This window comes from Euleptes europaea, chromosome 9, assembly GCF_029931775.1.
Source record: "Euleptes europaea isolate rEulEur1 chromosome 9, rEulEur1.hap1, whole genome shotgun sequence".
Lineage (NCBI taxonomy): Eukaryota > Metazoa > Chordata > Lepidosauria > Squamata > Sphaerodactylidae > Euleptes > Euleptes europaea.
In genome coordinates, this window is record NC_079320.1 from 4,891,887 (window position 1) to 4,917,872 (window position 25,986).

At 49.9% G+C, this 25,986-nt stretch overlaps 1 protein-coding gene across 1 annotated transcript in view; it reads left to right on the top strand.

The window, feature by feature from the left end:
• SLC4A11 (solute carrier family 4 member 11) overlaps positions 1-25,986 on the top strand; it is a 152,251-nt gene that overhangs the window by 109,784 nt on the left and 16,481 nt on the right. The window contains exons 9-14 of the mRNA XM_056855771.1: positions 8,198-8,282; positions 18,164-18,289; positions 18,963-19,076; positions 20,506-20,638; positions 22,031-22,104; positions 25,157-25,355. Coding sequence (XP_056711749.1) covers positions 8,198-8,282; positions 18,164-18,289; positions 18,963-19,076; positions 20,506-20,638; positions 22,031-22,104; positions 25,157-25,355 — 731 coding nt within the window. The remainder of the gene's footprint in view (positions 1-8,197; positions 8,283-18,163; positions 18,290-18,962; positions 19,077-20,505; positions 20,639-22,030; positions 22,105-25,156; positions 25,356-25,986) is intronic.

The window sequence follows — 25,986 nt, forward strand, 5'->3', positions numbered from 1 at the left end:
CTATATCTACTGTGTCTAAGAATTTTGTAACGCACAATTGTATATCTACCCAGCAATACAGGCCCTGTGTTTTTAACAATTTTATAGTGTACACCTTGTAATAGATATAATTATTTTGTTATAGTTTCTAGCTCAACCTTTGGGGCACCCTCTACTTATCTGGTTGAGGCCCCCCCCCCACTTTTTTTTTTTTTGTTCTATGGGAGACGGGATATTCAGGTCAGGAGGCTAAAGCGCAACATATCCTGACAATGGGGTGTGCCTTCTGTTGAGACATTCGCCCCATCCGGGGACAGAATTCACATTGGCATGACGCCGTTATACAAAGCTGCCTCCTCTAGTAGGGTTTGAGTTTCCCCGTCTGTAGAGCTCCTTTGTTTAGGTATGGGTAAGTTCCTATAATTTTCTCTGTCTCGTCAAACCTTTCCTTTCTAGCTGTCTGAATAGGACTTGATTGCCCCGTTAAGTCGTAGGTATCTCTGCAAAGCTCTGGAAAGCATTACTCACCCAGGAGACGGATTTTTTAATTATGGATCTCGCTGGAGTGAAGGGGAAAAGGAGGGAGGGTTTCGTATTGATTTATTGATTCCGAGACTTTTATGTCCCGCCTTTCCTCCTCAGAGCCAAAAGTGTCCCTATGCCGGCGTCTGTGCCACTCGTGCCATGCAAACTGGTACAGACGCTGGCGCAGGGTGACTTATGCCTGGGGTGCCGCGCAGCAGCATGAGCCTCCTGCACCCATGCTGCCTTCCTGGCGGTGTATGCCCAGCGCGAGTGCTCATGCCGGCGCCTGGGGGGGGGCATTTTCTGGGGGGGAGTTCCACGGGGTTTTTCTCCAAAAATACTTTTTAATTTATTTTTCGGCTTGCTGCACCTCTGCCTGCCACCTGTCTGCTCTCCCTTCAGGAATGGGTTCTCATCTTCTGGGGCAGGGGCCAATCTTTCTGAGGTTGTTTATGCATGGGTACTTTCACTCACATTCACTCCCCCCCCCCTCCCGTCTGTCTCAGTTGTTCAAGTTATGCATGAGTTTTCCCTCCATTAGAGATGACCTCACTGCCAGCCCTCACAATTCCTGGGACTTCGCCTCTCTCTGTTAACCCAATTCTTCCCTCTCCCCTAAACTCAGCCCGGGTGAAATCTCTGTGCATAAGGCAAAGCACGGGACACAGAAGCTTGGTTTCGCTCACAGCCAATTACAAAGCAGCGTGTCCAGAGGCGGAGATTCAAATGCTTCCTGCTTCCTCAGAGCTCTTTCTGAGCAGAAGAAAGGCTTTGTAAAGGCTTGGATTTCTGCCCCCTCCTTTCAGATGCTCCGTTTTTTGTTTTTTGTTCTTAAAATGCTTTTTTATGCAGCAATTGGGTTTGGGGAGGGAGGGAACTTTTCTCTCACTATAGCCGATTATGAAGCAGCATATCAAGGGGCGGGGATTCAGATACTTCTGGATTTGAGCTTGGAGACTGCTGGTGCATAGACTCCCAACAGGAAAGTGTGGGTCCAGCGAGCTGCAAACCTCAGGAAAAACTCCCAGGCATAAACAACCTGTTGTTCTGCCCCCCCTTTTTAGGAGATTCTCTGCCTCCCTTTATGTTTTGCCCATCTGCATTGGCAGATGGCATCTGCTTGCTGTTCTGAGAACACAAGGGTATTCCTGAGGGTAAATAATGCAGCGTAGTTTGTTCCCCCCCTCTCCATCCTAATTCTTCACTTTATTTTCTGTCTTGTTCTTCTCTGCTCTTGTAAGAATTGGGTACCTGCAGGCCCCCCGGGGAATCTGCTTGTCAACTGAGCACCCGTAGGCTTTTCAGCCGCCCTCCTAATAGTGATTGTTAGGGCTCATCTAGTGCAATCATGCAAAGTACAGTCAAAATAAAAAGCTTTTTGTCATGCTGAAGGAAGACAGCAAATTAGTGGGGAAGGGAAGGAGGCTGCAGTTTCGGATACCGGATCCTTAAGCTCCACCACCACCACCACCCCCCGACTTCAGCAGGAGATGAGAGGCTGACTTTGGGCAGAATTGCCGCCGCAAGTGCCGCTTCACCAGTTGGCAACCTTTGGGGTTTGCATCTGTCTCTAATGTTGAAGAGTGCCAGGGCAGGGTGGTGAAAATGGCGTGCAAATGGCTGATAATGAGGGCAGGAAGGGTTGCGCCAGTATTTGGTTCTCATGGTCCTTTCTTACATGCCCAGGGTTATGCCGATCACCACTTGGGGGTCAGAAAGCAACTTTCCTCCTGGCCAGATTGGCCAGGGATCCTGGGGGGCTTTTTGCCATCCTGTGCGCATGGAGTAAGGGGTCACTGGGGGAGGGGGGGGAGGTAGTTGTGAATTTCTTGCATTGTGCAGGGGGCTGACCCTTGAGGTCCCTTCCAATTCTACGATCGTGTGATTCTAACCAAGGGCCAGTGTGGTGCTGAGAGTGGTCAGTGTCAGTGTAGGATCTGGGAGGCCCAGTTCAACTCCCCACTCCCCCATGGAAACTTGTGAGGTGACCTTAGGCCAGTCACACTCTCTTATCCTAACCTACCTCACAGGGTTGTTGTGTGGAGAAAATGGAGGAAAGGAGAATGATGCAAGCTTCTTTGGGACCCCACTGGGGAGAAAGGCAGGGTATAAATGAGATAAACAAAATCACCAGGCACTAACATTTCTGCCCTGCGTGGTGGATCGCATCCTTTGCATCAGTAGTGTCCCAGGACTGGCTGTTCAACCTTCCAATATCTGGAATGGGGAAAATGAGACTTTTGTCTCCACCTTGGGAGATCCCTGCCGGTCAGCATAGATGGATCCTGCTTTCGTGTCAGAAAGCCAGCGTGGTGTAGTGGTTAAGAGCGGTAGTTTGGAGGGGTGGACTCTGATCTGGAGAACCCGGTTTGATTCCCCACTCCTCCACATGAGCGGCGGAGGCTAATCTGGTGAACTGGGTTGGTTACCCCACTCCTCCACATGAAGCCAGCTGGGTGACCCTGGGCTAGTCACAGTTCTCTCAGAGCTCTCTCAGCCCCACCTACCTCCCAGGGTGTCTGTTGTGGGGAGGGGAGGGGAAGGTGATTGTAAGCCGGTTTGATTCTTCCTTAAGTGGTAGAGAAAGTCGGTGTATAAAAGCCAACTCTTCTTCTCTGGGCTCGTTTCGTAAGAACATGCAAGCCAGCTGGCTCAGTGGTCCATCTAGTCTAGCTTACTGTTTCGGACAGTGATCAGCCAGATGCCCGAAAGGCTGATACAAACAGGGCCTGAAGACCTTCTCTCCCAGCTGTTCCCCATCATCTGACAACTAGAGGCATTCCGCCTTCAAATCAGGAGGTCCCATTCAGCTCTCCGGGCTAACAGCCAGCTATCGACTTGGCCGTAAATCTGGCCAACCTCTTCTAAATCCATTTAGTTATTTATCGTTGCAGTATCCTCGGGTGGCAGGTTCGGTTGATGGCCGATTATCTGCTTTCTTGCTTTCTAAGTGCTTTTCTGGATGCTGTGTTTGTGTGTGTGTGTGTGTGTTACTCCATGCATCTCAGAGCTAGTGCCCTGAGCAAACTCTTTCCCAGTGCGTGGGTGCTGCTGATCGCTGCCAGGGGGCTGGTACCATCTGCCAGGTGAGCAAGAGGTTAAGCTAATTTCCCTCCTCCTCCTCTTCCTGCCCTGTGCCAGCATCCCAGAGGGCTTTCTCCCCCTGCCTGTCTCAGCTGGATGAGTAAGAACCATGCTTGTTAAAAGCAGCTGTGGTCTGTCTCTGACCCCTTTCGCTGGGGGCCTTTTCAGTGTTTTTTTTTTTTTTTGGTTTTTATACTAAAAAACGGCCTGTAGACTCAGGTCAGGTCTTTCCTGTTTTCCACCAAGAAAATGCAATCTCTTCCCCCTCCACCCCCCGCCTCTGCAGTGTTTTCAGACAGCAGGAGGCGAACCAGATCCTCCAGAGGGAAACCAGGTGCAGAGGTTGGAAGCCCCCCTCCAATATAATAAACTGTCCTGCAAGCTCAGAGAAGGAGATACTGAGGAGGCAGTGACAGGCAGAGGTGGGAGGGCGCTGGTAGGGAAATGCCGCTGGAGCCAAACTTTGCAACTCGTCCAGTGTATTTAAGAAAAGAGAAAGATCGGAAACTGGGGGGCGGGGAGGGTTAGGCTTAGTTTGGGAAGGGGCTACGGGGCGGGCAGCAAACGCCTTCTGGCATCTGCCCCTCCCCGCCTCTAATTAAATCGACACTTGGTAAATTGGGCAGAGAAAACCATATTTTGCATCATTTATTCTTACAGCAAAAGTTGGGTTTCCTTGTTTGAAAGGCCGGGAGGCCTCCCCGCCCCCCCCCCCCCGCGCTTGTGAGCTCTGGGAGTAATTTTGCCCTACCCAGTCCTTCTTTGTAAGAATATTGCCATGAGGGGGAGCGGTAGAGTCTTTGGGACTGAAAGTGGCTGGGCTTTCATGGAAAAAAATATTCCCCTGCACAGCTTTGTGTTGTCAGTGTTCTGGGGCAGAGCACATGAACACACAGGAAACATAGAGCTGGAAGGGACCTCAGAGGTCATCTAGTCCAACCCCCTGCACAACGCAGGAAATTCACAACTTCCCCCCTCCACTCCGCCAGTGACCCCTGCTCTATGCCCAGAGGAAGCCAAAAACCCTCCAGGATCCTTGGCCAATCTGGCCTGGATGAAAATTCCTTCTTGACCTCAAAGTGGTGATGGGCACTACCCTGGGCATGTAAGAAGGGGCCACGAGAGCCAAGCTCTGGCTCACCCCTTCCTGCCCTCCCTCTCATGATCTGCCTAAGTCCCAGATCCGTATTTCCTAGCATCCCCTCTATTTTCTTTCTCAGAGGGAGCTATTTTGCCGAGCTCATGTTTTGCGCATCAGACGTTTCTCAGATAGCCAAGCTGGGAACGGCCCACGCCTGCGGGTTTGGAGACCCGCTGCCCTCCAGGGTAGACGGGTCTTCAGTCTGACTCTGTGTCCCAGGCCTGAGAGGATTATACCATGTTCTTATGTTCCCAGTGCAAGCATGCTTTCTGCCGTAGCCAGCTGTTCTTTGCCTGAGTGGGAAAAGCTGGCAAAGGGAGGTGCCAGCGTGAGGCAATCTGTTCCAGCGGAGCCCACGGAGAGCTGCCTGATTTGCAGCCAGAGTCAGTTGTTTTCAGTATCTCCTGTCATGCTTGGCCTCTCCGTGGGAGCAGCCATAAGTACAGAATTATGAAACATATGAGCCTTGTGTTGCCAACATCCAGGCGGGGCCTGGAGTTCTCCAGGTATTAGAATGGATCAACAAATGATCAGTGGAACTCCCTGCCCCAGGTTGTGGTGATGGCTGCCAGCTTGGAAGGCTTTAAGAGGGGAGTGGACATGTTCATGGAGGAGAGGGGTATTCATGGCTACTGGTAAAAATGGATACGAGCCATGATGTATGCCTGTTCTCTCCAGGATCAGAGCAGAATGCCTATTATATGGGGTACCATGGAACGCAGGCAGGGTAATGCTGCTGCAGTTGTCTTGTTTGTGGGCTTCCTAGAGGCACCTGGTTGGCAGCTGTGTGAACAGACTGCTGGACTTGATGGGCCTGGGTCTGATCCAGCAGGGCTTTTCTTATGTTCTTATGGCAGCGTTCCATTCCCCTGGAGAAAATGGCAGCTTCAGAGGACAAACTCTATGATATACCATAGAGTCTTGGACAGGGGTGTTGAACACAACTGTTACGAGGGCCGGATATGACATAGAATCATAGAATCATAAAGTTGGAAGGGACCACCAGGGTCATCTAGTCCAACCCCCTGCCCAATGCAGGAAATTAACAACTACCTCCCCTCCACATCCCCAGTGACCCCAACCCTCCCCCCACCATGCAGGATCCCACAATCAAAGCACTCCCGACAGATGACCATCTAGCCTCTGCTTAAAGACTTCGAAAGACGGGGACTACACACACACAAACACACACACACCCGAGGCAGTGCATTCCACCATCGAACAGCCCTCACCGTCAGGAAGTTCTTCCTAATGTTTAGGTGGAATCGCTTTTCTATTAGTTTAAATCCATTACTCCGTGTCCTAGTCTCTGAAGCAACAGAGAACAAGCTAGTTCCCTCATCAACATGGCATCCCTTCAAATACTTAAACATGGCTATCATGTCTCCCCTCAACCTTCTCTTCTCCAGACTAAACAAACCCAACTCCCTAAGTCTCTCCTCATAGGGCATGGATTCCAGACCTCTGACCATTCTGGTCGCCCTCCTCTGGACACGCTCCAACTTGTCAACATCCTTCTTAAATTGTGGAGCCCAAAACTGGACACTGTATTCCAAGTGAGGTCTGACCAATGCAGAATACAGTGATAGTATTACTTCCCTTGATCTAGACACAATACTCCTGTTGATGCAGCCCAGAATTGCATTGGCCTTCTTAGCCGCCATATCACACTGAAGACTCATGTTCACTTTGTGGTCCACTACGACTCCCAGATCTCTTTCACATGTACTGTTGTCAAGCCAACTCTCTCCCATCCTGTACCTGTGCCTTATGTTGTTTCTGCCTAGGTGAAGTATCTTACACTTCTCCCTATTGAAATCCATTTTATTACTTATGGCCCAGCTCTCCAGTCTATTGAGGTCATTCTGACATAAATGTCACTTGGTCGGCCCGGGCCATGACTCGCCAGATTGAGGGGTGGGGGAAGGATGCCTGCTGCAGCTGGCTTGCTGGCCGGATAAGAGCTCTCAAGGGGCCAGATCCAGCCCACGGGCCTTACGTTTGACACCCCTGCTCTAGGAAAAACAGAAGTCTCTCCCTAGGTATTGCTCCCCAAAATCTCCAGCAATTTCCCAAGCCTGAACTGGCAACCCTGCATGAGCCGGTGTTAGAGTACACCCACAAAACACCCCGGAAACTGATGTGCCATTTCCCACATATCTTTTCTTGATTCCAAATAAAGAATAATTTCCATGTTCTATTTCAGTTTTCGTCCCTGGGGATGGAAAAGTTATTCTACTTATGTTTTCATAGAATCATAGAGTTAGAAGGGACCACCAGGGTCATCTAGTCCAACCACTTGTACAATGAAAGAAATTCACAACTACCTTCCCCCCACACACCCCAGTGACCCCTATTCCTTGCCCAGCAGATGGCCAAGATGCCCCCCCTCTCATCATCTGCCTAAGGTCATAGAATCAGCATTGCTGATTTGAAAAGTTCGAAATTGGGGAGACTTATTAGCCCTCCTCACTGTTTGTGTGTTATTTATGTATTTGTATGTTTTATTTAAGATGAATAAAACATACAAATACATAAATAACACACAAACAGCGAGGAGGGCTAATAAGTTTTATATACATTTGTATTTTATATGCTTTTTAGCCTCTGCAAAGTTTATGCGTTTTGGTTTTTGCCGACTTGGGGATCCCGAGTTGGCTGGTAAGGCAGTGTAGAAATGTTTAAAATAAATGAATTAAATTAAGTGGCCTGAAGTAGCCCCCAAAAATGTAACTCTCCACATGGGCTAATGTGGTTTGGTGGAGCAGTGGATGTACCCTGGATAATTTGCAAATGATCCCTTTGTCCCTGTGTGGTTCATTTTGCAATGGGGCTTTTGTCAAGCGTAAAGCTTCAGTTCTATTTTCAGCTTTCTGGTTTGTTCCAGATTTCTGCTATGCGGATCCTGTTGCAGTGTTTTATGGGTTGTTCCATCCCGTTGATTGTATTGACTTAACTCCATGTAATCCGCCTTGACTTCCAGTGAGAAAGGCGGTCTATAAAGAATGCAAATTGAATAAAAAATAAAAAGGCATCCACCACTTCCCAAGGATGTTGTCTTACCAGATTAACCACTACACCACACTGGAGAGCCAGCGTGGTGTAGTGGTTAAGAACGGTGGTTTGGAGCGGTGGACTCTAATCTGGAGAACTGGGTTGGTTTCCCCACTCCTCCACATGAAGCCAGCTCTGGGTAATCTTGGGCTAGTCACAGCTCTCTTAGAGCTCTCTCAGCCCCACCTGCCTCACAGGGTGTCTGTTGTGGGGAGAGGAAGAAGATTGTAAGCCAGTTTGATTCTTCCTTAAGTGGTAGAGAAAGTCAGCGTATAAAAATCAACTCCTGCTCCTCCTCCTCCTCCTCCTTCTAAATATTTTGGTTTTCCTTGCATGCAGCAGCAAGCACTCTCTCTTTCTCAACAATGGATGAGCATTCTGAGAACTGACATGTGGCTTCCTTCCTCTCTTCAGCTCCATGAGTTCTTCAACATTGGCAGGGGAATCGTCGATGACTTTGCCCGACGATTTCCAGTCTACGCTCTGGACTTCACTGACGGTAGGTGGGCCGTTGTTTACGGAAGCACCGGCCCAATCGGAGCGCAATCCAGAATTCCACGTCCTGTTTACGGAGTGTGGGAGAGATCCAGCATAGTACAGTGGTTAGAGTGTCTGGCTAGGATGTGGGAGATACGCATCGAATTCCCACATGGAAACTCGCTGGATAACCTTGGGCCAGTCACACACACTCACCCTAACCTACCTCGCAAGGTTGTTGTGAGGATACAATGGCAGGTAGGAGAATGATGGAAGAAGAAGAGTTGTTTTTTATATGCCAATTTTCTCTACCACTTAAGGAAGAATCAAACCGGCTTACAATCACCTTCCCTTCCCCTCCCCACAACAAACACCCTGGGAGGTAGGTGGACTGGGAGAGCTGTGACTAGCCCAAGGTCACCTAGCTGGCTTCATGGGGAGGAGTGAGGAAACAAATCCAGTTCACCAGATTAGCCTCCGTTGCTCATGTGGAGGAGTGGGGAATCAAACCCAGTTTTCCAGATTAAAGTCCACCGCTCCAAACCACCGCTCTTAACCACTACACCATGCTGGAAGCTGCTTTGGGTCCCCACTGGGAAGAAAAGCAGCATATAAATTAAAGAAAGTGTTGGTCTGAGATTTTTGCGCTGGCCCATTTGCTTAAAGGAAGCCTCAGATTCTTGGGTGTGAAAGTGTTAGTCTAGCAACGAAAATCAACTGGGTTTTGCGGCCCCTTAGAGACCAACTAGCTTTTAATCTAGTTTAAGTGTTTATTGCCTGGAGCCCAATTTAATCAGATGCATTCACAGCATTCAGTGGGTTTTTGGTATAGGGTGTTTAGAGGAAGAGCTGTGGCTCAGTGGCAGAGCCTCTGCTTAGCATGCAGAAGTCCCAGGTTCAATCCCCAGCATCTCCAGTTAAAAGGCCCAGGCAGTAGGTGATGTGAAAGACCTCCCACCTGAGATCCTGGAGGGCCTTTGCCAATCTGAGTAGACAATACTGACCTGGATAGACCAAGGCTCCGATTCAGTATAAGGCAGCTTCATGTGTGTTTGTGTCCATTGTGTAGTTTGTACAGCAGTGTCCAGCAGTTGGACCTCCTGTATGCATTCGTCCATGCTCAGGTTGTAGGCGAGGTGAATGTTGTCAGCAGTAGCACTGCATGCATCTCCGAAAGGGGCTGTCGTCTACAAAAGCTTGCTCTCGAACAATAGATTGTTAGTCCTTAAGATGCCTCCAGATTCCTGTTTGTGCTATCACAGACTACCTTGGCTATTCCTCTGGAATTGGTCTTGCCAGTTATCCCTGTGGTCCTCAGCCAGAGACCTGCTCTTATCCAGCAGAAGTAATTACACTTGGTCTGCTTTCACACACACGTTGGATAATGTACTTTTCAGGCACTTCCCTTTGCACTTTGGGGATGGTTTGCAAGTTGCACTTTAGTGATCAGTGCACTTTAGTGAGCAATCGTTTGCAAGTTCCCCCACTCATCTTCTGGGCATGGTGTAGGGGTCACTGGGGTGTGTGGGGAGGAGGTAGTTGTAAATTACCTGCATTGTGCAGGGGGTTGGACTAGATGACCCTGGTGGTCCCTCGCAACTCTATGATTCTAAGTTGCAAATGATTGCTAAAGTGCATTGAAAATGCATTCAGATTTCTTGCATGTGAAGGCCTTTTTGAACAGGAAAACCCAACAGTAGTAGTAGTAGTAGTAGTAGTAGTAGTAGTAGAAGAGGAGTTGGTTTTTATATGCTGACTTTCTCTACCATTTAAGGAAGAATCAAACTGGCTTCCAATCGCCTTCCCTTCCCCTCCCCACAACAGGCACCCTGTGAGGTAGGTGGGGCTGAGAGAGCTCTGAGCTGTGACTGGCCCAAGGTCACCCAGCTGGCTTCATGTGCAGGAGTGGGGAAACCAACCCGATTCTCCAGATTAGCCTCCGCCGCCCATGTGGAGCAGTGGGGAATCAAACCCGGTTCTCCAGGTCAGACTCCACCGCTCCAAACCACCGCTCTTAACCACTAAACCACACTAGTGGTCCTGCTGTGGCACAGACACGCTGTTTTGATGCCTGCGGCTGGCCTGAGAGGTCCATGAATGCTGGCGGGAGTTGCTTTTCAGCAACTAGCTATAGTGCCGTCTCGACACTTTCCCTCTCTGCAGATGCCGCACACATCCTGCCGACTCAGTGAAATGTCCCAGGGAGCCCTTATGCCTTGATAAACAGTTGTTCTCTTCCTGTCCCCTTTTGGCCTTGGATAATTAACGCGCCACTTGGAAGGGCTGGCTTCAAAGCGGACTTCCCTGCTAGGCGGCCCTCAATCTGCATATGACACCGGGCCTGACCCCATTAAGGCTGGGAGGAAAACTCCTGGAAAACAGCCTTTTCCCTGTGTGTCTGTGTGATGGATTGCCCCGCTGGGGAAAGGGCCGTGTTAACAAGTCTCAGCTTTCGCCCCTACCCAAACATGGGAGTTGGTGCGGCATAGGGGCTAGAGTAGGGTTCCCCACTGTGGAGCCCGTGGGTGCCAAGGTGCCCCACCAGTACTTCCCTTGATGGCGGCCAAGCTTTTCAGAAAGTGGGTGGGGCCTTTGTAAGGCAGGGGTTGTTTTTGGCTGGCCAGTGCGGTGTAGTGGTTAAGAGCGGTGGTTTGGAGCGGTGGACTCTGATCTGGAGAAGCGGGTTCGATTCCCCCACTCCTCCCCATGAGCAGTAGATGCTAATCTGAACCAGGTTGGTTTCCCCACTCCTACACATGAAGGCTGCTGGGTGACCTTGGGCTAGTCACAGCTCCCATAGAGCTCTCTCATCCCCACCTACCTCACAGGGTGTCTGTTGTGGGGAGGGGAAGGGAAGGTGATTGTAAGCCTGTTTGATTCTTCCTTAACTGGGAGAGAAAGTCGGCATATAAAAACCAACTCTTCTTCTCCTCCTCCTCCTCCTCACCTCAGCTTACCGCAGTCAGTATGTGGTTCCCTTCAGGCTTTCCTTCTTCCAGGAGGTCTGAGGAGGGAGTTCTTCCGTTTGCCTTTGCCTCCCGAGGCAGCCATTTTGGGTGTGCAATATCACAGCCTCCTTGCGTTTGAGTGGTGAAAATGGTAGGGTCAATCAAATGTCGGCCCTGCTACGATCGATCGTTTTGCCTGCCGTTCGATGTTGAGCCCAATAGTTTGTTCTCGCTCTGAGGGAAGGGCATCTTGGAAACCGTGGGTGATTCCCACTGCATGCTCACAGTTTCCAAGATCCCCTTCTTACCTCAGAGCAGAAGGAACCCTCACGCCAAATAATCAAGGCTCCATTTCATTATTTTCTAGGACACATTTGGCTGTTTGTACTTTCTGCATGCTGCCCTTTCCTTCCTTCCTTCCTTCCTTCCTTCCTTCCTTCCTTCCTTCCTTCCTTCCTTCCTTCCTTCCTTCCTTCCTTCCTTCCTTCCTTCCTTGTTTTTATTCTTTCTTTCCCTTTCTCCCTTCCTCTCTTTCTTTCTTTCTTTCTTTCTTTCTTTCTTTCTTTCTTTCTTTCTTTCTTTCTTTCTTTCTTTCTTTCTTTCTTTCTTTCTTGCTTGCTTGCTTGCTTTCTTGCTTGCTTGCTTGCTTGCTTGCTTGCTTGCTTGCTTGCTTGCTTGCTTTCTTGCTTTCTTGCTTTCTTGCTGCTTTCTTGCTTGCTTGCTTGCTTGCTTGCTTTCTTTCTCTTTCTCTCTCTTTCTTGCTTTCTTGCTTTCTTGCTTGCTTTCTTGCTTGCTTTCTTGCTTTCTTGCTTTCTTGCTTGCTTTCTTGCTTGCTTTCTTGCTTTCTTGCTTTCTTTCTTCCCTCCCTCCCTCCCTCCCTCCCTCCCTCCCTCCCTTCCTTCCGTCCTTCCTTCCTTCCTTCCTTCCTTCCTTCCTTCCTTCCTTCCTTCCTTCCTTCCTTCCTTCCTTCCTTCCTTCCTTCCTTCCTTCCTTCCTTCCTTCCATTCTTTCTCTTTCTCTTTCTCTTTCTCTTCTCCCTCCCTATCTCCCTCCCTCCCTCTCTTCCTTCCTTCCCTCCCTCCCTTGGCATCTCCCCAGTCAGCTTCTGGCAGGGTCCCTTCTGTATCCTGACTTAGAGCCAAACAAGACATTTCAAGCAAAAGAGTCGGAACACGGCTGCCTGACTCAATTCGCTGTCTAATAATAATAATAATGGTGATGATGATAATGATGATAACGATGATAACGATAACAACAACAACAACAATAATAATTTATTGCAGTCATAGACCAACTCACTGTCACACGTAATGACTCATATAAAGGGGGCTTATTGACAAAAAAACACTGCAAGTTGGGAGGGGGGTCCAGCATCCCCAACACACAGTTGTCGCTGTTTAGGCAAGCAGCCCCCGTCCATCCGTTTCTGCGCACCTGTCTTGCATTGCTTTCTCTGGGAGCCATATGGGGAGGCTGCTTTTGGGGGACAGGGTGTGTGCTTCAAGCTGGAGAGCCCCCTGGTAAGATTAGCTATTTGGTGGTGGTGGGCAGAACATGTTGAAGTCCCAGGGTGCCCAGCGGCCGTTCTGTAGGGGCCAACTTCCTCTCCCCCTTTGTGACTGGCCTCAAGCACACCGTTCTTGTGCCAGACGCTCTGTCCAATGTACGGTATTGCTCTTTTTTTTCTTTTTCCAAAGGCCTGTGAAATCTCCAAAAATAAAACGTTTGAGGGTTGTTGGGTTTTGAATTCTAGGAATAACGAGAACTTTTCAGCTTACTTACTCCTGGCTATTTGCGGCTTTGTTACGCGCCCAGATGGATTCTTGTGTGCAAAGCTAGACGTGGCAAGCACGTTGGAGAGCAACGATCCTTTGGGCCGAAACCTGAGCTTCTCTTCCAGACACCCGCCTTAAGGGTTTGCTCTGTAGGGGGGATCACGGACTCCCTCTTTGATGGATCTTTTTATAGTTGTTTATATTTGTCCCAACTGCCTGTTCTCTGCTTTTTCCTGTCTCGGGGTGTAGCTGCCTTTGAGCTGGCTGCTTAATTTGTGCTGTCATTTTACTTGTAATGGCATGGGCCCGGGCAACCTTTCTCCAGCCGGAGGAACATTCCTCGTTCTTAAGTAGCTCCTCCTCCTATGGAAGAGCCCCTGAATTTTGAGGAAGGCTAATTCGATGGGAGGCAGGATTAACATGAACACACATGAAGCTGCCTTCTACTGAATCAGACCCTTGGTTCATCAAAGTCAGTATTGTCTATGCAGACCGACAGCGGCTCTCCAGAGTCTCAGGCAGAGGTCTTTCACATCACCTGCTTGCCTAGTCCCTTTAACTGGAGATGCCAGGGATTGAACCTGGAACCTTCTGCAAGCCAAGCAGATGCTCTACCACTGAGCCACAGCCCCTCCCCAAACTGCAAAACTAAGCGGTAGGGTTTAACTATTTTAATAAACTTTGCTCAGTGGAATGGTAGGATAGGGGTAAGAGCCACCCTGCTATAGGCAAAATCTACAGTGCTCCCCATAACAGACACCCTGTGAGGTAGGTGGAGCTGAGAGAGATCTAAGAGAGCTGTGACTAGCCCAAGGTCACTCAGCTGGCTTCATGTGGAGGGGTGGGGAAACCAACCCGGTTCACCAGATTAGGGTCTGTCGCTCATGTGGAGGAGTGGGGAATCGAATCTGGTTCTCACGATCAGACTCCACCGCTCATGCGGAGGAGTGGGAAATCAAACCCGGTTCTCCAGATCAGAGTCCACTGCTCCAAACCACCGCTCTTAACCACTGCACCACGCTGGCTCTCACACCACGCTGGGGTTTTTGCCTTGCCTGAAAACCCTGCTTTGTCAAGACGGCTCTTTTTCCCAGTTAACGTTCTCATGTCTGGATGAAGCACGGCGTCCCCTGACCTAAAGGGAACTCTGCTTGGTGGTTCCGTTTCCTTAGCACATTCTCAGTTCGCTTGAATTGCCCCTGATGTCTCCAGGCATAACACTTCTGAAGTGTTCCCCCCACCCTTTAAAAAATGGGGTGGAATAAGGACACATTTCTTCAACTCTTGGGACTCTCTTAAATTGAACTCAGTTGCTTGGGGGGCTCGAGTTTCAGAGAGGCAGACCAATTACGGTCAGAGCGGAGAGAGGCTAATTATTTCCCCGTGTGGCCAAATCATGTTGTCGTAGATGCATGCGCGTGTCGTCTGCGGTTAGATCACTAGGGGTGGGGTGGGGGAGACCCCTGGGGCGCATGTGCCTGTCCTCCATTAAAGACTGGAGTTGCAGCCCCGAAGTTGTCACTTCCCATCCTTCAGCTTTGCAAGGCTGTTGTGTCCCTTCCTCATTATCTTTTCTGCAGACCAGCCAGCCACTGCCTACCCAAACCCCTCCAGTTTCCACCAAGCTAAAGCCTTTGGCCATGTGCAGAGTGTTGTGTGGGGAGTCTCTCATAATACCAGAACGCCGGGGTCCTCTGCTGAAACTGGAGGGCGAGAGATTCAAAACAGATAAAAGAAAATATTTTTTCACACAACGCATAGTTAAACTGTGGAACTCCCTGCCCCAGGATGTGGTGATGGCTGCCAAATTGGAAGGCTTTGAGAGGGGAGTGGACATGTTCATGGAGGAGAGGGCTATCCATGGCCATAAGTTAAAATGAATGCTAGTCATGATGCACACCTCTCCAGGATCAGAGGAGCATGCCCATTATATTAGGTGCTTTGGAAAGCAGGCAGGACAATGTTACTGCAGTCGTCTTGTTTGTGGGCTTCCTTAGAGGCACCTGGTTGGCCACTGTGTGAACAGACTGCTGGACCGGATGGGCCTGGGTCTCATCCAGCACGGCCTTTCTTATGTTCTTAGGGTCCAGAGTGCAGAGAGGATTTTGCTGTTCTGCCACCTGAAACCCTTTTTGCTGTGGACTGAAAGCTTCTGCATTTTGCTTGTGGATGCTTTCAGTCCATTTTGACTAGAAGCCATGGACAGCCCTCTCCTCCATGAACATGTCCATTCCCCTCTTAAAGCCTTCCAAGTTGGCAGCCATCGCCACATCCTGGGGCAGGGAGTTCTACAAGTTAACGATTCGTTGTGTGAAGAACCCTAGGGAGCCATCAGCGCGATGGACTGCGGGGCTGCGTTAGTCTCAGGTGACTTCAGATGTTTCATAATCACTTTAAATTCAGATGCTTCATAATCACTTTAAAATACCAAGACCACGGTTACACAGCCCGGATAACCCACAAGAACCACTTTAAATTCCTTTGAGAAATGCCAGTTTTTTTGCGCGTGGCCCCTGGAGATCATTTGAAGGGACTTTTTTTTAAAAAAAATCAAATGTATAAATAATGAAAAAAGGTCTATGTTTCGGTTCCTGTTGGAGTGCAAATGAAAACTGCCTCTGTGCTGGCAGAAAAGTGGGGCGCTTTAGTTAGTTTGTTTGTGCAAGCCCGTGTCTTTTGCATGCGTCGTCCAACGCATGCCCCTTTTTTCCAAGCGGAGACCGCTGTGTGGGATGCCCTCGATCGCTGGGAGGAGGAATGGCCGCCCGTCCGGGCCAGCGCAATCCCCTGAGTTCTCTGTTTGTTTTCTCAAATTTAGCTCCCTCGGCTGGGAATATTTTCCTTGGCTTAAACCCCCCCCCCCCAGATGTTCTCAGCGGAGCAGGGCGGAGAGGAGGGGCATGCGCGAGAGCCTTATTCAGCATTTTCTTGGGCTATCTCTGGAAAGTCGAAGGAAATCCTTCGCTCTGACCCTCTGTCTCTTTCAGGAAGGGCAGGCGGGTTTTTCTGGCTCGGTGGCGCCTTCTTATTTCTCCGTCCTGCCTCCCCGTCAGCTGTAGGCAGGAATGCAGCGTTCCTTGGATAGGAAAGGCCAAGATGTTTGTTATTGTCAGCAGTCTGACTATTTTTTTTTAGTCATCTTCCAGAGGGAAACCCTCGTGGTGCTCGCCGTGCTAGCCTGTCGCCTGATATTCCTCCTCCCGTTTGGGGCATTTAAAAAATAGAAATATGGGTTGTGTCCTGGGAAATCGCCAGCCACCAGCTTGAAGCGAACCGGAAAGCCTCTTCTGCGGGATCGCCTGTTGTGGCGGTCATGGACGTTCTCAGCACGTGTCCCCTGCTGTGGCGTGTTGTGGTTTGTAAACCCCCTCGAGGCTTGCTGCCCGGGCAACAGGCTGAGCATGGATTTCGTGTGCATCACAGAAGAAGAAGAGTTGGTTTCTATATGCCGACTTTCTCTCCCACTTAAGGAAGAATCAAACCGGCTTGCAATCACCTTCCCTTCCCCTCCCCACAGCAGTTCCCTGGGAGGTGGTTGGGGCTGAGAGATTGTGACTAGCCCAAGGTCACCCAGCCGGCTTCACATGGAGGAGCGGGGAAACAAACCCGGTTCACCAGATTAGCCTCCACCGCTCATGTGGAGGAGTGGGGGATCGAACCCGGTTCTCCAGATCAGAGTCCACTGCTCCAAACCACCTTGGACCAGTCACTCCCTCTCAGCCTGGCCTACCTCAGAGGGCTGTTGTGACGATAAAACGGGCAGGGAGAATCACACACTGCTTTTAGCAGTGCAGTATTTGCCCTGGGCTTCCTGCTAGGGCAGGTGTTTTGACTCACTCCACGGAGTACTTGGTGCTCTGCCAAACATCTCCTAGTGCTCCGTGAAGAGATTGGAAAGAAAAATAAATAAAATCAATGTGACAAGATCTTCCTTACTTTATGTTTGTTTGGGTTTTTTTTGGTGTATGTAGTGAAATTAGTGGAGAAATAAAAAAAATTTTTAATTAAATAAAAATTGATGTTTAACATGCCCAAATGCTTAAACTACCTTCCATTGTCAAAACTATTGTAATTTGGCTTCGAATATAGGTGCTAGGTGAAAATTAGTGCTCCGTGACGAATTTCTCTCCTCAGAAGTGCTCCATGACTTTAAAAGTTTGGGAACCGCTGGCCTAGAGCAGGGGTGTCGAAGTCAATTGTTACGAGGGCCAGATATGACATAAATGGCATTTGGTCGGGCCGGGCCATGCCTTGCCAGCCCAGATTGATAGTGGGGGGGGGGGCTGCTTCCGCTGGCCAGATAAATGCTCTCAAGGGGCCAAATCCAGCCTGCGGGCCGTATGTTTGACACCCCTGCTCTAGAGTTTGAAGTCCTGGATCAAACACTTCTTATGCAGTCTGCCTCCCCATAGTTCTGTTTGCAGGATAAGTGTGAGTGACCCTGTTTTATAAAATAACTAGCTCTCCCCCCCCCCGTATTTGAAGTTGATACCCATGGGGAGGATCCCACCATCCTCCAGTGATTCATCCTCCAACATCGGACTCTTCCTCCCAACGGAAGAGCCATAAGTTGGAGGAAGGGTCCCTAGACCGGGGACTTTGCTCAGTGGGAGTGACAAGAATAGAGGTAGGATCTGTCGCATTATCCATGGTGGAGGGCAGAGCTCTTTGCTTTTCCCCATCAAGAGAAAACCAATTTGCAGCTGTGCTGCTACCTACCTTGGATGACATGGAGGATGAAGTCCTCCTTTCTGCATAGCCTCACCCCTCCGTCTGTGCAGGGCTCTGTTTCTTGGCCACACTGGATTTGAGTCCAGTAGCACTTCAGAAGATTATGTAGGGTATGAGCTTTTGAGAGTCTAAGCCCTGTTCGTCGGAGCTTTGACTCTTGAAAGCTCATACCCCCACCCCCCCACCCCCCGCAAAAAATCTTGTTGTTCTCTAAGGTACTTCTGGACTTGAACCTAGCTGTTCCTGCACACCAACATGGCTACCCTCTGAAACTATCTTCTTGGTCACACTAGAGTGTGACAGGTGGAGGGGATGTGGCTTCTGTGCATAGAACTACGCCACTTTTCCTGGGGATCTGCAGCACTTCACAGGCCCTCCTCTGTTTTGAAGCCCCGTCTCCGTCATAAGGGTTTTCATGCTGGTTCTCTCTCTTGCTGTTCTTGCCCTAGGCATTATTGGCACCAACAAAGCCATTGGCAAATACATCACCACCATGATCTTTCTGTACTTTGCCTGCCTGTTGCCATCCATCGCTTTCGGCTCTCTGAATGACGAAAACACACGGGGAGCCATCGGTAAGTGCCTTTTTTTTTCCTTAAAAAAATAAATCCCATTTACCTTTTCTGTATTTTCTACCATGTGTGAAGAACAGGAGAGGAATAGGCTACACTCTTTCTCTACCACTTAAGGGAGACTCAAACCGGCTTACAATCACCTTCCCTTCCCCTCCCCACAACAAACACCCTGTGAGGTTGGTGGGGCTGAGAGAGCTCAAGAGAGCTGTGACTAGCCCAAGGTCACCCAGCTGGCTTTGTGTGTAGGAGTGGGGAAACAAATCCAGTTCACCAGATTAGAGTCCACCGCTCATGTAGAAGAGTGGGGAATCGAACCCTCATCTCCAGATCAGAGTCCACCGCTCCAAACCATTGCTCTTAACCACTACACCACACTGGTTCTATGAGTAGGGCCTATTCGTGGGCCAGTTCACCTCACTAAGCATCTTTCTTGCCTCCTATGACTCCGCTTCTTCAACGGCTTGGAAAGCCTGCTTGCAGGTCTATGAAATGCTCCTTCGAGGCTTGCCTCTAAGGTCAGGGGATTCGGCTTCTGTCCCTTGGCCTTGACGGTTGGTTTGTTTCCATGAGGGGTGCTCTTAACATGGTTCACGGTGGTATTGGCGAATACGGTGTGTCCCTTGGCCGCCTTTGGGTTTTTAAGGCCACCTCTTTCCCCACTGTTTGTTTCCAGATGTGCAGAAGACCATCGTCGGGCAGTGCATCGGGGGGCTTGTCTACGCTCTCTTCTCAGGCCAGCCGCTGGTGGTGCTCCTTACCACGGCCCCTTTAGCGTTGTACATCAATGGTAAGTTCAGCATGCCACCTGCACACATTGGTGGATGTGTGTTTGGGGGTTCTGGGCTGCCAAAGAATCGCCTTGTGTTTACACTCTCTTGTACACCTCTGTACTCCTAGAGCATCATTCCTCCCTACCCTACTTTGCCCATTAGTGTTTCTGCTCCCATCAGCCTGGTGTTTGATTCTGCTCACCGTCATAACTCTGCCATTCTCCCAGACCTTTCCCCTTCTCTACTCCCCCGGACCTTTCCCTTTCCGCCATTCCTCTGGACCTTTCCGCTTCCACTGTTCCTTCAGACCTTTCACCTTCTGCCACTCCAGACATTTCTTCTTCCACTGCTCCCCTGGACCTTTCCCCTTCCGCCGCTTCCCTGGACCTTTCCACTTCTGCCGTTCCCCCGGATTTTCCCCTTCCACCACTTTCCCGGACATTTCTGCTTCCGCCGTTCCCCCGGATTTTCCCCCTTCCACCACTTCCCCGGACCTTTCCGCTTCCGCCGTTCCCCCGGATTTTCCCCGTTCCACCACTTCCCCGGACCTTTCCACTTCCGCCGTTCCCCCGGATTTTCCCCCTTCCATCACTTCCCCGGACCTTTCCCCTTCCACCACTTCCCCGGACCTTTCCATTTCCACCGTTACCCCGGATTTTTCCCCTTCCACCACTTCCCCGGACCTTTCCACTACCGCCATTCCCCCAGATTTCCCTCCTTCCGCCACTTCCCCAGACCTTTCCACTTCCGCCGTTCCCCCAGATTTTCCCCCTTCCACCGCTTCCCAGAATTTTCCGTTTCTGCCGTTTCCCCTGACCTTTCCACTTCCGCCATTCCCCCGGATTTTCCCCCTTCCACCGTTCCCCTGAATTTTTCCCCTTCCACCACTTTCCTTGACCTTTCCGCTTCTGCTGTTCCCCCGGATTTCCCCCCTTCCACTGCTTCTCCAGATCTTTCCCCTTTTGACGCTCCCCCGGACCCTTCCCCTTCCATTCTGGATGGTGGAAACATTTAAATAAAAGTTAACACCTGGTCTGTATACATACCAGAATTTCCTTTTACATTTTTGCTTGGATGTACAAATTTAGACTACAGGTGGGAAATCACCAATCAGAGACACTGATCTGGTGGGCTCACGGGACATGGCCTTTTCAGGGGCAGCCCCCCCCCCCATTGTGGAACAGCCTCCCAAAGGAGGTGCACCTGGCCCCCCTCACTTTCGATCTTCAGGGGGCAGCAGGAGACGTTTTTATTTAGAACTGCATTTAATTAAAGCAGTCCTAAACTGAGATTTTAGACTTTTGGTTTTCTGTATTTTTATGTACTCTGTTTTATGTATTTTATTTGTATTATAAGCCCACCTTGAGCTCTGTAAGGAAGAAACGCGGTGAATCGATGTCTAAAATAAACAAATAAAATAAAACCTGGATGTTGTGTTGCTTTCAGTGATCCAAGGAATCTGTGATGACTACCAGCTGGATTTCGGTGCGTTCTACGCCTGCATCGGCCTCTGGAACAGCTTCTTCCTCGTCCTCTACTCCCTCTTTAATTTCAGTCTTCTCATGAAGCTCTTTAAAAGGTAATGCCACCTAGTTCGTTTTCCTGCCCATTTTCTTTTTTAGCCGTTGGAGCAGCCGCAGGGTTGCATCACAGCTGTGTGGAAACATGATGGCTCCTCAACGCACCGCAGCCTGGGCGGGCGGGTTGAGGGCAGTTCGCTCGCAATCTGGGATTTCCGAAGGGCAGCCATGTTAATGCGCTGCAGGCAGAATGGCCAAGCATCCATAGGCACCTTAATGACTTATACGCTTAGGGCAACAGAATCTTTCGTGAGCTAGTGCCTGCTGTTACCTGCTCGTGCAGACGTGTATCAACAAATCTGGTTTAAAGATCAGGTTTAATCCTGGTTTGAAGAGAAGCTTGCACATAGCAACTGACCGCTGTTTGCGGCGGAAGTCTTTGAGGGAGCGGGTCACCAGCTGGATGATCATGATATCTGAAGCATGCCCCAGCATGGTTTATACCGTCAAAGCTCGCTGGGTGACCTTGGGCCTGTCACAGACTCTCGGCCTGGCCCACCTCACAGGGTTGTTGTGAGAAAACGGAGGAGGGGAGAACCCTTTGAGTCCCAAATGCAGAGCAAACCTGAGATGTAAATAAATAAATGCTAATGCATGTATAGGAGCCCCGTGGCGCAGAGTGGTAACTGCAGTGCCGCAGTCCAAGCTCTGCTCACGACCTGAGTTTGATCCCAATGGAAGTTGGTTTCAGGTAGGCGGCTCAAGGTTGACTCAGCCTTCCATCCTTCCGAGGTCGGTGAAATGTGTACCCAGCTTGCTGGGGGTAAAGGGAAGGTGACTAGGGAAGGCACTGGCAAACTACCCTGCAAACAAAGTCTGCCTAGGAAACCTCGGGATGTGATATCGCCCCATGGGTCAGCAATGACCCGGTGCTTGTACAGGGGGCCTTTACCTTTTTAATGCATGTGTGCAAGTGGAAAGGAAATGGAGTGAACACATGAACGTATTAAGCTGCCTTCTACTGAATCAGACCCTCGGTCCATCGAAGTCAGTATTGTCTACTCAGACTGGCAGCGACTCTCCAGGTTCTCAGACTGAGGTCTTTCACATCACCTACTTGCCTAGTCCCTTTAACTGGAAATGCTTGGGATTGAACCTGGGGCCTTCTGCATGCCAAGCAGACGCTCTACAAACTGAGCCACTGCCCCTCCCCGTTTTTTTTGTGTTTTGCCCATTGACGGGTTGTGTGATTTCTCTTGAAGACCGTAGGTCAACATTCAGTGGAAATTCTCTATTAAATTACAATTTGCGCCTCCTGCAGAGGTCTTCTGTGGTGTGGCCTGGTTCCTTCCCTTCCATAGTTTCTTAGTCTGCGTATTTATGTATCTGGAATGTCGAAGCAATTCAAAGTTTGGAGCTGACAGCAGTAATGAATATGGATTTCTTTGCAGGTCCACAGAAGAAATAATTGCGCTTTTTATATCCATCACCTTTGTGCTCGATGCACTTAAAGGCATCACAAAAAGTAAGTCCCCTGGCAAAGCCAAATGCCTCCTTTACAGTTCTCTTGTCAAAAACCAGTTGCAGTATTTTGATTCCTCAGAAGGTGTCTGCTGTGGGGAGAGGAAGGGAAGGAGATTGTAAGCCGGTTTGATTCTCCTTAAAAGGTAGAGAGAATCGGCATATAAAAACCAACTCTTCTTCTTCTCCTCCTCCTTCTCCACATGCTTCTCCTCCTCCTCCTGCTCTTCCTCCTTCTTCTCCTCCAACTCCTCTTCTTCTCCTCCTCCTCCTCCTCCTTCCTGTGCCAAGGCTGTGCTTATAGAAGGCGGCATGTGAAGGGTTTGGGACAGAGGGGCGCCCGTTCTTCCCACACACTTGTCTGCCATGGGCTGAGTTGCAGGTTACACAAAGCACATTTCTGCCATTCTACCTTCCCTAATCTTGGACTGGGGACCAACGGAATGTGAAGGACACGCTCGTGTGGGCAGACCCAGTCGCGTGAATCTTTCCATTCCCTTCGGATAGGAATTCAGCAGAAACTCCCCTGCCGTTCGTCCTGCACGCACGACTGCATCATTCACGCACAAGACTTTACCTGGGCATGAGTACATCATGCAAAAGCAGTCCCCGTGCAGCTGAGCCCTGCATCCAAAGGACACTGTACTTTGCACATTTTTCAAGAAATATCACACAAACTATCAGAGCCAGCGTGGCGTAGTGGTTATGAGTGACGGTCTCTTATCTGGAGAACTGGGTTGGTTTCCCCACTCCTACACATGAAGCCAGCTAGGTGACCTTGGGCTAGTCACAGCTCTCTTAGAGCTCTCTCAGCCTCACCTACCTCACAAGGTGTTGTTGTGGGGAAAGACAGGGAAGGCAATTGTAAGCCGGTTTGAGACTCCTTAAAGGTAGAGAAAACCAGGGTATAAAAAGCAACTCTTCTTCAATATTTGTACATAAACCACAGACCACATGCCAACCAGTGGCACACCAGCCTGTTTGCTGTCTGGTAGCACCGTTGCGTATTGGCTTGCTCCCGGTGTCTCTGGCCACATGAAGCAGCTTTATACTGAATCAGACCCTTGGCCAAACAAGGTCAGTCTGCTTAGACTGGCAGTGGCTCTCCAAATTGCCGAGGGAAAAGGGGCCTTTCACATCACCTGTTGCCTGGTCCTTTTATTGGAATGCTGGGGATTGAACCTGGGACCTTCTGCTTGCCAAGCAGAAGCTTTACCACTGAGCCACAGCCCGTTCCCAAACATGCCACTTTCTCCTCTCCCCACTCTCTTCTGTTTGCCAGCGCAAGAAGGAGAAGAAGAGAGGCTGTGGCTCATTGGTTCTCATTGGGGGCTGTGGCATTTCCTTGGCATGCAGAAGGTCCCAGGTTCAGTCCCCGGCATCTCCAGTTAAAGGGACTAGGCAAGTAGGTGATGGGAAAGACCCCTGCCTGAGACCCTGGAGAACTGCTGCCGGTCCGAGCAGACAATACTGACTTTGATGGACCAAGGGTCAGGTTCAGTATAAGGCAGCTTCATGTGTTCATGTGCACCAACATCTTTACAGGTGGGTGAAGTGGATTTTTTGGCACTCAAGCCAAAAAGCTCACTTTCTTCGGCTGTAGTACAAGGCACTGTCTAAATGGTGCAAAGGCAAAACATTAGTAATTTACCTTTCTAAAATAATCAAGTTGTGCATGCTTTGCCCTTCTGTTTTCCACCCGTCGTGTCGACAGAAGCGCAATCAAATCTCTTGCCTGGATTAATGCCTGTCAAATGTTTTTTTGCAACTCATTAGCTCAAGCTGTGACTTGGGGAAGGGGGGGTGTCTTTCCATCCCTGCAGATGGTCCGGTTTCCTTCCAAAGGGAAGATCAGGTGAACATTCCTCTTAATTTCAAGCACCCGGTTGCTCTGGCCAGCTCTGCAGGAAAAGGGGGAGGGAGGGGGTATTGTTGCCTGGGGATTGGGCAGGTGGGGGAGTTCAAGCCGCACATTCTTTTCTCCCAATGAGTGACGCTTTGTTTTCCAAAGCTGTGGCCCGGCTACCTAAGCTGCACTCCTTTTTGATCTTGACTTCTGCTCTTTAGAGGAAACTGCAGCCCGGAGCAAACAAGAAAAGTGCCCGGGATCAAGAGGGGACTTTGATAACTCCCCACCCCGGCTAGGCAGGCTCTGCCTAGGATGTTTCTGCCTGCCGGATCGACAGGGGCTCTCTTCTGATCATGTTCCAGCTGAGGGAATTAGGCAGCTGCTGTTCTCTGCTTCCACCCAAACCGCTAAATCGGCAGCAGCTGAGTAGTCCACGCTAAATCCGGGTCACAGGACAGCCTCAGGTTGTTAGTCATCAGTCACTTTGATACAACCCAAAATGCTAGCATGGCTGCAGCTCAGGTTCCCAATGTGGTGCCCATGGGTGCCAGGGCCCCGCTGAAACCTTTCCTCCACCCACCAAGGGCAGTTAAAAAGTGGGTGAACATAAGAACATAAGAAAAGCCCTGCTGGATCAGACCAAGGCCCATAAAGTCCAGCAGTCTGTTCACACAGAGGCCAACCAGGGGCCTCTAGGAAGCCCCCAAACAAGACGACTGCAGCAGCACCATCCTGCCTGTATTCCACCGCACCCAGTGTAATAGGCAAGCTCCTCTGATGCTGGAGAGAACAGGTATGCATCACGACTAGTATCCATTTGGACTACTAGTAGCCATGGATAGCCCCATCCTCCATAGGAGCATAAGCACGACCCTGCCAGATCAGACCAAGGCCCATCATGTCCAGCGGTCTGTTCACAGTGGCCAACCAGGTGCCTCCAGGAAGCCCACAAACAAGATGACTGCAGCAGCACCATCCTGCTTTCTTCCACAGCACCTAATAAAATAGGCACGCTCCTCTGATCCTGGAGAGAATAGGTATGCATCATGACTAGTATCCCTTTGACTTAGTCCCAAGTAAATGTGGTTAGGATCGGGCCATGTGGTAGAAAACTGAACGGAGCCCCGAGGTTCTGGAGAGAACGGACGAGGCGATAACGTTTCTTTCAAGGTCTTCATTTTCTCTCTCTCTCTCTTTTTTTTTTCAGTTTTTAAAAAGTATTACTTGGACGTCAGTGCCAATACCACGACCTTGCTGAACTCGTCAATGGACCATTCGGTATCAGGGAACCAGACCGATGTCCACTCTGCCGCCATCCACCACGGGCGCGAGACGGCCGTTCTCAGCCTCATGCTGATGCTGGGCACCCTGTGGCTCGGTCACACGCTGTACCAGTTCAAGAAAAGGTAGGGTGTGTGGTTTAGATTATTTATTCCCTGCTGCTCTGTATATTGTGTCCCCCCCAAGGTTATGGTAAAAAAAAACATTAAAAAGTCATCAAATGACAGAAAAAATATTATAACACCCTCCTAAAACACAACGAATCCCCAAAGCAAAAAAATAATAAAATGCCAGATAAAGAGCATCTAAAACAGACCTCAAATGAGGCCGTCCGTAAAGCCCAGGAAAATACAACCGTTTACATGGAGCATAAAACCATAGAGTCATATAGTTGGAAGGAGCCGTACAGGCCATCTACTCCAACCCCCTGCTCAATGCAGGATCAGCCTAAAGCATCCCTGACAAGTGCTTGTCCAGCCTCTGCTTAAAGACTGCCAGTGAGGGGGAGCTCACCACCTCCCTAGGGAGCTGAGTCCACTGCTGAGCAACTCTTACTGTAAAAAAATGTTCCCCTTATATCCAGCCGGTACCTTTCCTCCCGCAATTTAAACCCATTCTTGCGAGTCCTATCCTCTGCTGCCAACAGGAACAGCTCCCTGCCCTCTTCTAAGTGACAGCCCTTCAAATACTTCAAGAGAGCAATCCTGTCCCCCCCTCAACCTCCTCTTCTCCAGACTGAATATTCCCAACTCCCTC